We start from the raw sequence: 13,850 nt of genomic DNA, 5'->3' as shown, positions 1-13,850 counted from the left end.
CCCCCGAAAGAGAGACGCTTTCCCTGGCATAAGGTTTATGGTTGGTTTGGTGTGCCCTTTGAGAAAAATGGGTTTTTGGTTTACATTTCCTTCAACATTCCTATTTTATTTGAGAACTTTGTATGGATAAACAGTGGAGGATGAATCCATTATCGGCATATCTAAAAATTAAGAGAGAATTGTAAACGTTATTGTGGTTTGATGAATGATTTCTATATGATGCAAAAATCAAGTGACCTGTCAAATTTGAATTTAATGGAATAACAAATTCGAACAAGAACAAAATCAAAACAAGAGAATAGTCAAATCACATCTAACTACGAAACACAGTAAATGCAAAGGCATGCAGGCTACAAACTAGGTCGTGCCATAATCAAGTTTGATTTGGTCGTCATTCTTGTTTGAGCCAACTCGCTTTCAAAACTAAAATATCATTCGTTTGAATGTTTCAAGGTGGTTGTTAGTATTAAATATATGTAGAATCCACAACTACTTATTCTAATAAAGATAAACTTGTAAAAATGTTGATTACAACTTCGATTCTGAAAATTCTAACACCGTTCTTTTTCTGACAAAGAAATTATAATCCACTAACTAAAACGTGTGTGGGAAGGATCTAATGCGAAAACATAATGACCAAAAGAATTTGCAAAAACAAAGAAATGGAGGTGTTATTTGAATGCGAGGAAAGAAGGCCTTCACTTCTTAATACTCTTGTACATATCATCAATTCTACTCTGCAACAAATACGTCTTTTATTAGTCATTCAACCATCTCACTTAACATAAATAATAACATTGCAAATGTAAATTGAAAATAAACAAGATTCTTCAAAATGGATAAACCGAGTGGTTGAGGAGCTGTTTGATAATTGCCGAATGGTTTGGTGCAAAATGATTAAGATGCTCTCATGATAAAATACAAAATGAAATATAATTATTTGGTAATTGTGTACAATGAAATTATGGCGCTTAATGGTTAAGGGAGATCCAGGATACAAAATCATTCAGAGGGTTTTAGAACCATTAAGAGGCAGACTTTTCTTTTGCCAAACAAGATTCACCTCTTAACGATTCAGAAATTGCATCTTAATGGAACTATTAAGAGGTAAACAAACAACCCAGACATTCCCCAAATTTGGAAACTTCCATCACCATTTTGAAATTAAATGTTTAGCAAAAAAATAAAATATATTATTAAATGTATAGAATACTTAAATAACATAACATAATCGACATGGAGAAGTTTTTAAAGATTTTGACTTTTTATTCTTCATTATAGTGAAATTTTGAAGAACTTGTTGGAGATGATATGACAAATGCATATATATCTTGAGGCCTTTTTGAGGTGTACCAGCAATCCGGGTACCGTTGGCCAATACCCTTTGATTATAATAGAACGACGATAGACCGATCAACAGGTAATGAAGTTTTGACAAATACGAATGACATGAACAATTAATATCCTGAGTCATCTTCCTAAAAAGGATATTACGTACCTGGTAATATTTGAGCAACTGGGGCCTTTTCTTCTTCAATGTCGGCGTGACAAGGTCCCGATCGATGTCAAAAGGTACAGGGTCGAGGTGCATCGCTTTAATGAACTCAAACCCTTTTAGCTGCAACACAATTGTTACATTTGCGAAAGATTCATAAGATATTAATTACTGTTTATTTATGAAACGACACTACAAATCAACGCACCCAAAGTGATCCACATTGCACTTGCGGTGTGTTAGAAGCAAAAACAATTATTTGCCTCTCTGCAAAAAGCAATTATTAATCGATCTTAGTTCTTCTTAACTTTTCGCTTACACCTTTTTAAGGTTTTTACGAAATGATAGTTCTAATCTTTGGAGTAGAGGGCAGGGCAAGTCTGCTTACATACCACTCAACTACACCCTACTTCCGAGTGGGATATACCAGGTTTGTTTTGTTTAAAGGTAATAATTGTTAAAAGTAACATAAGACTTGGGATCATGTGAGATCAGATTGTTTTCGTGTGATCCGTTGGACCACATTCACAGCAAAAACACAGTAAAGGACCTTTACAGTGTTTTTGCTGTGAAGTTTCGGTGTTTTTCATACATTCACAATGTTCTCCTGTGAAGTTTCAATGTTATTTTGTGGTCTCACGTGAACCCAACCAAGAAGTATAGAGGATAACCTTTTTCTCTTTTCCGATCCTATTTAGCTCTCCAAGTATGTAGTCTTTAGCCTTGGGATTTTCACACAAAGAAGCAAAATCTCCAGATATATCATATGCATGCGCCCAGCTTTCAATTGCGTGCTTATTTGGGTGTACCACAGCAACCAGACAAGACTCAAAGCTATTTCCGTATATCCATATCTGAAAATCAGAACCAAATAGTACTTCATGTCGCTTGATAGAAACATTACAACCGTTAGCAACAGTTCAATTCAATATAATTAACCACATGAAGTTGAATTGTCCCCAACAAGGTCTCAGGTTCAGATATGGCATTGCCCACCTGCCTCAAGACATTGCGATTTACCTCTCCACAATGACCAGTAAAGTGGGGGCTTGGAGGGTCGTGCAAAACCTTTTCCGGCAACAACACAATGTAATTATAATCGAGAAAACGATATACTAAAGACAATATTTAGTAGTCACATGACTAGTTCATGATGTATATTAAGACAAAATTCGGTTAAAGTCCCACATCGGCTAAACTTGGACCATTTCTCCTCCATATATGTTGAAATCTCCCATCTTTCCTAAAGGGCTGTTTTCAAGAGCAATCTAATGGGGTTGTTCCACATATTATCACACAATATGAATTTGCATGGATGATATGATAGTATTAAATGGCGTACTTACTTCATCGACGGCAGGAACAAGTCCATAAATATTTTCCAAGTTTTCAACTGCTACATATTCTCCTTGTGAGAGCTTAAATATGTTTTTCTTGCGGTCGATAACTTTCATGCTTCCATCTGGTTGCCACTCACCAATATCACCTGAAACATGGTACAGATGAGAGATACATTTTCTTGGTGTACTGAAACTAATATTCAATCTATGACAACTCTAATGAAATACCTGTATGGAACCAGCCATTAACCAAGACCTCTTTTGTAAGGTCCTCACGCTTGTGATACCCTGAAAACACAGTACCCCCCCTAATGCATATTTCTCCACGTGGCATGCTTGAAAGAGCATCATAATTCATTTCAGGGACAGACTCCAAACGAGCATCCAAATTTGGTACTGGAGGTCCAACTGTACCCACCATACTCATTTCATTTGGCAGCGAAACAAATGATCCCGCACAAGTTTCAGTCAGACCTACATTGTGGTTTACAGAAATAAATTGCATGGATCAGTCACAATAAGAAGCCAAAAGGTTCAAATCTTAAAGTCCGTCTGCATCCTGAAAAAAATATGGATGATTATAGAAACTTGTTAGGATGCCCAAAACCGTCCTATCAACTTATGGTAACACTTCTACATAGGACGCACAATTGGTTGGTATTCTATTAGGACATTTAGATATATTTGGTGTCCTATAAAGCCAATTTTAGTGTAGTATAAAAAGAACACTTCATGATACCAGAAATTACTTACTAATCTATAAACATAATAGGGAAACAGTAGGCTGAAACTTGTTCCTGGTGACCTAGTCTTAGTAAAGAAATAACTTCGGAAGGGGAAGTACCATATCCTTGAAGGACGTGACTGCATGCAACCACTTTCAGAAAACTTTCTACATGTGGAGCAAGTGGGGCAGCCCCTGATAGAATAATGCGTACTCTTCCACCTAGCCCCTGCTTAACCTGCAGAAATGAGGAACACAATAAGACTCGTGCCACAATTAACACATTAAAAACTGATGATATAGGAGCTCTTTTATGTTGATATCCAACCTTACTGAAAACAAGTCTGTCACTTAATAGAGATGCCTCTGAATGTTTACTCCCACCCTTCATATGATGCAACTTACTGCATATGTTTCCAATAGCAAATCCAAAACAATGATAAGGAAAGAAAGCTCTAGAACATGTGCAAGGAAATACTTTAAAGCAATATATTTATATATACAATATATTGGTGGATGAAACTTGAAAGTATTGTTTGAAGTGGGAAAGCCTCAAATATGTCATAAATGAATTAAGGTGCATGACTCCTATATAAATGATAGAAACAAAAAACAAAAACATTAGAAGCTGCACATATGCGCTTATTTCTTACAACCTTCTGTCCTGAAATAGTATGTAATTAAAAGATGTTCATAAAAGCAGTTAAGCATATTCCCAAAGGAAATTATCAAATCCAAATATTCAATCTTGTTCCATAAGAAAAAGAAGAAAAGGCTTGTTATAGGAAAACTCACTATGAATAGGCTATATCAAACAATTTATGTTTGAAATAGCTACCAGAAGAAATCTTCTGTTGCAAACCTGATTAAAAGAAAGCAATTAGTAATAGTAATAGCAGGTAAAAATTCACATGGGAAGAAAATGAACCAATATGATGAGGCATAAATGATTCTCTGACATCATTCATCGTATGAGCAAAAAGAGTTCTGTGTGTGTAATTAAATTTCTTTCCTTGTTCCTCTCATTCAAGAACATTTAGCATTAGAATTTTTCAAGTGACCATGGATTCTTTGAGCAACATATTGGGAAATTACCTTAGTTATCTAATGTTCTATTGTACCATCGTTTATTAAAGGTCACGCTCCCTTCTATTTCAGCTTCTTATGCATATATGAGCAAGCATAAAAAATGTGTCTCATCCTCTCACCTCTTAGCTTTCCAAGATTTTTTTCTCCAATTTTGAACGGTGTTAAGAATACCATCCAATATGTAAATCTTACCATACCTCATATCAAACGTCATTTTATATGTAACTTGTCACAAAAGACAAACAAATCCAGTTTCAGTCATAACAATTCCAGGATTACTCTTGGTTAGCTAAACTTTATCATGTAATTGTTTCTCTCTCTGAAATCTATGGGTCTAGAACTCTTGATAACCATAGAAAATGGAAAACGGAAACACAGCATAGCAATACGGAGATTCGGTTTGACGTCTTATGTTAGTTCTTTTTTCTTTCTTGTACCATTTAACAACATTATTAACCATCAAGGAAAAAGAAAGAAGTCCATGCCAACTCTCAATCCTAATTTTATGTCAAATTCAGTTCCCAAAAGATGAAATTTACCAATGAATAATATATGAAGGAACCTTATCATTAAAAGCAAAATACCTGAATAAATTCTATCCAAGACCCGCGGAACAGCGCAGAAAATAGTAGGTTTCAGCACCCCAATGTCTTCAATCAGTAATTTGACATCCTGGATATGTCATGGGACAAATTATAACATGATGCATCTGCTAACAAATACAAAACACCTTGTGATCTTACCCCTCGCCAAAATCCTATTGAAGCCCCATGATTTATAAAACATTCTTCAATCACCCGATCAAATATATGTGCTAGAGGTAGAAATGAGAGATATACATCATACGTAGTCAACTGTAAAATGGCAAGTATAGAAGAGCATGAAAATGTGTTCTTTTTTCCTTCATGTAAGCATCCAAAAGACCAAACTTTGAGCATCATTTGTTAGCTATGTTTTACATTGAACAAGTACTGAATCAACTAAAAGGGTATGGAACTCACTGACTCATTAGCACACTCTAGCAGACGCTGGACACCAGATATTAGTGTAACAATGTTGTTATTGGAAATCAGAACACCCTTAGGATCACCAGTCGTTCCACTCGTGTACATGATCGTACAGATGTCAGATTTGTTCTTCACTGGCAGATCAAACTGTTTGTTGTTGCCCTGCAAACCAACAAAATGTGTCGAACTAAATTTATGACAAACACATCACTTAATCAAATATTAGATAATTGGAAAATCCCAATAAGTGCTTTCCTTGAAAATGTCATGGAGATCAACATAACCGAGCCGGATCTGGTGTATCATAAAAGATTTGCCTTTTCTATTGATTCCTATGGATTGTATCTCTTTAGATTATTTCTATTAACCTCCCTTGGTTTCTGTCCAATTGCCACATGACCACAACAATATGAAAAATTACTATATGCCATTTGACTACTGACTTTCATCAGATGTTTACTTTCACATCAATTGCTTTGAATACCTTCATCACATTTCTTTATATTTAATGAAAATTTGAAACCAACTTAATAGGCGTTGGTTTATATCATTCTCTTGAGTGCATGGATAGGTTTATGTTATGTTACATTCGGAATTCCTGTATGCATTATGGCCTAACAAGTTCACTTTATGTACTCTATTTAAAGATGATTCTACCTCATAGCAAAGTATTCATCCAAACCTACATAGTGTCACAGCTAAAGCTTTGATAATCAAGACCTAGGCCCTTAATTGTTTGTGGAGTCACCAAACAGCTTAAATGTTGCCAATGCTGCCTCTTTCAGCTGTCAGTTGCCACCATTGCCAAATGCCTGGTGGGTCAGAACTATCCAAAGTGCGGTTTGAGTCTGCCAATCACCAAGGCCATCTATTGGGCTCTTGCCATCCTTAGGCGTTTTAACCAGGCTTTTGCTGCCCCTCCCACTGCATGTCAGTATTTGTCCCTGTTTGTGAAAAACATTGGCTTCTGCAACCTGAAAAGCTGGAAAGGTCCCCTCGGCCAGAACCTTTCCTGATAGGCAGTAGCCAGTAATATATACTTGTCCTGCGATTCCTCTTCACCAACAATTCCAAGTCCTGGCCCAATCCCAACCAGCCATGCAACCTTGGGAGGTTTTATCTGCTTCTGTTATATAGATTGTCTGACCCTCTACATGGGTAATCAGACATCAAATTCTCAACCCCAGTTTATGTGTTCCTGATCTATTCCAGTTCTTACCATAATTGATCTCCATATTTATTTTATTTATAGTGATTAATAATCAAGTAGAAGTTAAGGGATTTACCGGACTGGCAAGTCAACTAACCTTTCCCCTATTTTGAATCCCAATCAAACTCAATGGCTCAATTAGGTTCAGTGGTCCATCTTTGTCGAAACTGGACTAAAAGACCTGTGAAATGATAGTTAGAACCCACCAGACCCTGCAACTCATAATTGTGGTGTTCTTATGGCTCTATGGAAAGCAACAAAGCCTGATGTTTCAGTCAATGCTCTCACAAAGGAACTCCAATAGCATGTTTCTTTGTCATTTTATGCGAAGTCATCAACATGTAATGCCTACTGTATGTCACAAGCTTATTCATGGTTTCAACATGGTGGTTCCTCTTTTACTGGATACTTAACTTGGTTCAAAGAAATATACAGTGAGCTCCAGGAGATTTCCCACAAAATCCTGATCCCACAGTTCATTGGGAAGGTGAGGACTAGCTTCTTCTCCTTGCTATAAAGGAGGACAAACACTCCGTATTATGGGTTCTCTCACATCGGGTCCTGCTCAGTCATTTGGTCATCCGATCTGTTTCTTCTACATGTCACCTCCTCACCTGAAGATGTTTCCATCCAAGTGAAATCATTAGGTTCTGGACCATGAAACTCAGCTAGGAAAGAAGGGTCCTCTTCAGCTACATTAATGCCTCATATCAGAAAGCAAATATTTTGATTGGCTTTAAACTGAACAAGTATAGGAACCATGGTCAGTTGCTTAGGGGATACGGTGGCATGGACCACCGCTTCATGGTTCCATCACAGTGGGAAAAAATTATGTTCATGAAGGGTGCCACCATGATGTTTCGTTGTGTGCTCCTATATCTTTTAAAACTATAATAATGACAAAATTTTGAGGCAGCCGAGATGGTTTTAGGCGTTCAATTGAAGTGTTCCCTTCAAGAGAGCTCGAGTTCGAATCCTGCACTTAACAAGATTCCATTTTTTAGCTTTTAATGATAAGTTTTCTTATAGCTTTTGTTTATAGAAAAAAATTGGTCCAAATCAGAGTTGCAAGGAATCGAACCGTGACCTTTCTTTGGAAATACGAGCAACTAAGCTATAAAGATTTTGCTAAAAATTTCTTTAGCTTTCACCCTTAAGGTTAAACGGTGCCACCGTTTAAAAAAAATTATGGGTCCGCTTCTGGGCATAAGGTTCTTGCTATGTGGTTTGATCCTAATCAGAGGTGGTTAATGCCATGCAAAGTCATTCATAGCTTGGAAGCCCAAAGAAAAGTCGGACCAAGAGTGTATTTGTGGTAAAACAAGCCAAAGTCTTTATGAAGAATAACTGGTTAAAGAGTTGAAGTGATTCCAAAAGGACATGTGAAAATGCTACCAAAGGTATTGGAACAACCGGCTAAAGATCACCCAAAGCAGTTATATTATCCTTGATGTCCCAAAGCAGTTAAATTCAAGTGGAAAGAAGCTGCACACTGGGGTTGTGACTGCCATAGTTGATGGACTTTAAAGCAATGGTAAGCTGCATAGCAGGTTTGAGAAAGTTGCTGCAAGAAGCCAACACATTCATTTACTCTGTAACTGTGTTAGATAAAGAAGGGTTGGGAAAGAGTTCCATCATCTTGATGCATGGACTTCAATTTGTGTAACGTGTTAGTTCACTATATTATGTGTCTGTTCTTGCACTAAATCTTAACTCATCCCATCAAGGGTGACCAGTTTTATTGCAAAAATCATCCATGTGACAACATAATAACATTTGCGAGCTTGAGTATTGGGGAGCAAACTGTATTAAGAAATAAGCCAAGATCACTAGAAAATATGGTTCACAGTTCCTTAGTTATCCTTCCTTAGGTTGTAGTTTTATGCCATGGGGCTATTGGCAGTCGTAAATATCTTCAAAAGGAGCATACTATATATTGGAAAATAGTAATAATAGGATTATACAAACTGATAGGGGATTAATTAAAGCGAGCTTTGGATGATATTGGCTCCCACACTGTTGCTGCCTTTACAAGGCTAAGTTACTTCCATAACTTAGGATGCAAAGCATGGTAGATAATTCATCCTCCATGAACATCTTATACAGAAGAATTGATGATTTAGTACAAAATAAAGACAGTTTAATGGCAGTTAAAAATAACTGTCATTGTTATTATCTGAAAAATAATTAAATAAAATATGCATTTATCATAAAAGAATCCGGACACTGTGAAAAATGTCAATTTTAATCAAGTGTTAAGTCTATGATGTAAAGATGATTATACTTGGTCCAATCAAAGCATTGCAAAGCCCAAATTTAATTGTCCCCTCTACTAACCCATTCAACAGAAATATGGGATATGTAAAGTCACTACATATTTCTTCTTCTTCCTACATGGGGGACAATCATACCCACATTGAAGACTACTTTCGAGTTTCAACAGTATATTGGTGATAGATGTCTTCGAGTATGCAAAGCATGGAGAAATAATTATAGTGCAAGAATTGAGTGCTTGTTGGTAGTCATTGCAGCGCAAGTTTTTACATAAAAATGATAGATTAACTTCTTTAGCAGAAAGGATGCAGAAGAACTGTTGAAGTTCCATAAAACTAACAATTAGATTAGGAATAAGACATATGCACGATATTGAGTCATGTGTAAACATAGAGAAAACAAAGATTGCCCTTTATCCACACAAAAAAGAAGACAACACTTTATCCAAAAAAAGAAGAGTGCACATGATAATAATTCAATTACACTCAGTCCGAGTGGTAAAAGCTTACCAAAGACAAGAACTCATCCCATGAATGTATTGTCAAACCAAATTTGTTGAATTGTTCCCTTTGCTCAGGAGTAACTTTTCCGAAGCTCACAATAGCTAAAGGAGATATGTGTATTAGTAGATGTGGTGAATTTTTGAAAAATGGACAGTATAAGTAACTTACTTTTCAGATATTCTCCAGCTTTCGGAAATGCTTTTAGTACCTGAAATTCCAAAAAGATATTATTGATAAAAATGAAATTTCTTCTAAGATATAAAGATTTTGTATTCTAGAGACTATAAAAGCTTCATTTGTACAAAAATATACCCCAAGCATTTGGGGACAGATGACCTCCTATTTATGAAACACACCAAAATGCGGAGGTAAATTCAATGAGAATCTTAACAAATGCAGATGAAGGGTGAATGAACATCACCAATTACCTCAGGGATCTTTTTTTCTTCTACAAAAGCAATTGTAACCTCGGCATGGCATATGATGAATTCTACTGCATCAGCACCTACATGAAACAAATCATTGGAAAAGTACATAAGCCTCGGTCCTATAATGTATGCATGAGATAAAACTAAATAGACAGGGCTTGATTGAAACTAGAAATCTTAAGAACCATTGGGCTCAAAAAGATCCAGCACTTACCTAAGGTATCATATAATGGCACACAGTATAAGCCATGAGCATTACATGCCTGCATCAATTTATGGGTATTAGAACATGATTCTAGAAAGGTTATAATCATGAAAAAGTTAACTAGTTGACTTCTAAGGACCTAATATTCAACTGATAGCAGAATTAGGGGTTTAATGATGATCAGTATGAGCAAAGGAAACATCAATTACCGCAACTAGGCTATCAACATGATGAATTTCAGAACAACATAAATGATATACAATGCTAGATGCGTAAATATATATATATATATATATATATATGTGTGTGTGTGTGTGTGTGTGTGTGTATGATTAGCTGAAATGTTGCTAATAGCTTGGTTTTTAGCAAGCAGTGATTCTTAGCAACCTATAAGGATAATAAAGTACCTCCATGCTCATAATCCATTCAGGGCAATTGACACCATAGATACCACACTTTCCTCCCTAACATCACCAATCGATTGTGAGTAAATAAAAATACCTGTCAACCAAGTAATCAAAAGCAAATACATATCCGACAATGTGAAACAGAAAAGCATTCAACTGTGTCCATCAAATAGTCTAGCAAGTATAACATAGAAAAGATGTTATACCATGGAAACTGCTATTGGGTACGTATGCTAGGAGTTAGGGTAGTAGTTATAATAAATAGCAATGCTGTGATAACAGAAGATATAAAGGAGGTGCAAGGGCTGTGCAGGGGAAGTATAGTAATTCAGGGTATTCTGTTACGAAGGGGTAAACAGGGAACTGTAGCAGTGACTATTTTGTTAAATAGGTGAGAGGGGGAGAGGGCAAAGGCATCCGATTTGTAAACACAGAAAGGGCGAGAGCCTTGGGAGATCATGGCTTCTCGAAGTGCTGGACCCTCTTAATCATTTGATTAAGAGTAGAAAATCATATGCAATCTTGCAATTCTGTTATTAGAATGATAAATGTGTATCAAAAGAGAGCAATGGTCATGGCCAAGGAAGGTTAAGACTTCTATGCATTGAGTGATGGGAAGAAAAGAAGAGAATTCAGGCTTGAATTTGGTCGCTCTTTAGGAGCTATTGATACAGGGCTGATACACACGGTACAAGCAATAAAATGGATGTCACATGCTATACTAATTATAATAGGAAGGTCACTTACTGGCTCAACTCCACAAGCACGGATAGAATTTCCAACCAGTATCACTTTGTTATATACTTGTTTGTACGTCAACCACACATACTTCCCATGCTGCAGAGCACAGAAGTACTTATAACTGTAGTCAAATGGAAGACAGAAACCACACTACCACAAACACAAAAATAAAAGGACATTCTCATCCAAAGCAGGCATCATTATACCTTTCCATCCACAAATTCACGGGTCCCAAGCATTTTGTTATCTGGATATTTCTCCACTGACAAGCTGTAACATGACCAAACAAACATTTTAAAACATGCCACAGCAGTAAGAAATATATACAACTTCCAACACCTGTGGAACAAACTTGTGTTTCTTATCTAGTCAATGGATGACAGAGTATGTAAAAATTCAAGCACTCTATCTAGAATTCCAATATTATCTATACAAGTAACAACATCAAGTCACAAACATTTCAGCAAATTTCTTCTTTAGTTTTTGGGGAAATATTCTTGAACTACAAGATAAAGTTCCGGCAAACAGATCAAGGATCATCAAATGAGCAACCTTTGATACCATCCTTCATGTTAAAAATTGTGCAACCGTCATATACAAAGTGAGGGTGCAAGGAAGGAAGCAACTCTCTGGGAAAATACTATGATATTCTCATACTAGTGATGGTTAACAAAATCAAACTTCACTAGTCATAAGAAACTGCTTTACATGACCTCCCAAACTGAAAACAACCTCCGCTTTTAAGCTCTTATATCTTCTCTGCTTTATAATATATCCACTTCTTTAGAAAATCTGAATAAGTTCATTCAACATGCAGGCACATACAGACACATAAGAGGAAGGAACCCGAACAAAAGCAGATAGCATGTATGCATGTGGACATGCATGTTACGTTCTAGCTTATTATCTCAGAAAGACGATAATTTATTCCAATAAAAAATCCAACTTGAACATCTGAAGCATTTTCAAGCAAAATAAAACTGTGGATTTTGTTTTAGTAGTCCAGTAAACAAGATTTTACATAACACAATTGTAACAGCTGAAAACAGTTCACTATGAATCTCGGGAGTAGGGTCAAGGTAAAATAGATCCTCTTAACACTTCAATGGCCCAGATTTAACCGTTGAGAAAGAAAAACAAGTGATTGACTTTTTGAACCATTCTACTTGGTTTTTTGTGCAAACAACTTAAACAAAACATTGTTCTTGGGGGCAAAAGACAGGTTACTTTGAAAGAAAGAGCGATTTTGGAAAAAAAATGTCTAAGTATCATGGTTCCTTTTGCATTTATATTGTCTCCAATCTCTTATATCAATCACTAAAGACAGCATGAATACTGATTGCAACTCATTCTTTTAGCAACATTTAGCAAATTCCTTGTTTCAAATTGATAGATTTGGAAGTGTATTAAGTTAAAAATAATACCGAGTCACAGCCTACTTAAACAAAGTTCACCTAAATGCACGTCAGACAACTGGAGTTGAAGAAAAGCGGACCAAATTTTGAATTAAAGGGCTCCAATTGCAATTTCAAATATCGAATGCCATGATCCTTAACATTATCAATTGCAAACAAATCATAGTTCTTGTCAAAATGCAATGGATACATTAGATTACGAGGAATGAACTTGTGCAAAAGATGCTAAGTATGCCTTTTTCGCATTTATATCTCCACGGTTTATCCAAAATTACTCGACTTAATGTTCTTTTGACATCTTCACAAGCCGCTTGAAGGTTTGCATTTTGCAAGGAAAACCAGGGTATATGCATCGAAAGATGAGCACTCAGATATAATAACATAATAACAATCATAATAAAACGACATGCATTATCACATTGGTCCTTCCATTCAAATCGAAATGTTAATCAGTTTAAACAAATGCAGAATTTAAAGTAGGGTGCAAATCTAAACAAACACTCACCGGAAAATATCCCAACAGGAATTTAAATCATCTATCGGAGGTGGAAAGCCGTCTTTAGCGAACACACTACGGTAAACAGGTCCCATTGATGGCTTTCCATCTTTCTCCTCTATGGCCGGTTCAACCTCTACTATAAATTTCTTCGACTCCATAATCTAATCTCACTTTTCCACGTATGTGTATGGAAAACTTAATATGAAGGAGAGTGGCTTATTGGTAATCGGCGGCGGCGGAGAGAGTTGATGCGGGGACGTTGTTGGTGGCTAGTGGTGGAGGAAAGTGGCGGAGAGAAAATTTCTGATCATAACAACTTCTTCTGAGAATTCTGATCGTAACAAACTGGTGACACCACTGAAAATCCACATAAATTTCCCGTAAAAAATATTTAATTAATCCATATAAAATAATGATAGTTTAAAATTTTAACCTATTTGACTTTATCAATTTTATAAAATTAGAAGGGGATTTTAATGTTTTTCTTTATATTTTGGGTTTATCAATGTTATA

At 36.1% G+C, this 13,850-nt stretch overlaps 1 protein-coding gene across 1 annotated transcript; it reads right to left on the bottom strand.

Annotated features, from left to right (window-relative positions):
- Positions 1–481: 481 nt before the first annotated feature.
- LOC112521459 (long chain acyl-CoA synthetase 4-like) lies at positions 482–13,495 on the bottom strand. The gene is made up of 19 exons (XM_025130335.1): positions 13,344–13,495; positions 11,630–11,693; positions 11,430–11,519; positions 10,683–10,739; positions 10,285–10,333; positions 10,071–10,147; positions 9,811–9,850; positions 9,649–9,743; positions 5,650–5,817; positions 5,392–5,502; positions 5,233–5,320; positions 4,355–4,421; positions 3,888–3,963; positions 3,680–3,797; positions 3,064–3,309; positions 2,842–2,981; positions 2,167–2,349; positions 1,499–1,618; positions 482–737 (listed from the first exon to the last, which is right to left on the bottom strand). Exons 1-19 carry the CDS (start codon positions 13,493–13,495, stop codon positions 699–701), a joined length of 1,980 nt encoding a protein of 659 aa, XP_024986103.1. The 3' UTR covers positions 482–698.
- Positions 13,496–13,850: the final 355 nt, after the last annotated feature.

The sequence above is a fragment of the Cynara cardunculus genome, assembly GCF_001531365.2.
Source record: "Cynara cardunculus var. scolymus isolate 2C chromosome LG 11, CcrdV1, whole genome shotgun sequence".
NCBI lineage: Eukaryota > Viridiplantae > Streptophyta > Magnoliopsida > Asterales > Asteraceae > Cynara > Cynara cardunculus.
This window is presented reverse-complemented; position numbering and strand designations above follow the sequence as displayed.

Coding starts and splice junctions, on each gene's coding strand:
- LOC112521459 (XM_025130335.1), bottom strand. CDS start 13,495: ATGGAGTCGAAGAAATTTATAGTAGAGGTTGAACCGGCCATAGAGGAG. Junction 9,744..9,810: donor AGCTGGAGAATATCTGAAAA/GTAAGTTACTTA, acceptor TATCTCCTTTAG/CTATTGTGAGCTTCGGAAAA. Junction 3,310..3,679: donor TCACGTCCTTCAAGGATATG/GTACTTCCCCTT, acceptor ACCACAATGTAG/GTCTGACTGAAACTTGTGCG.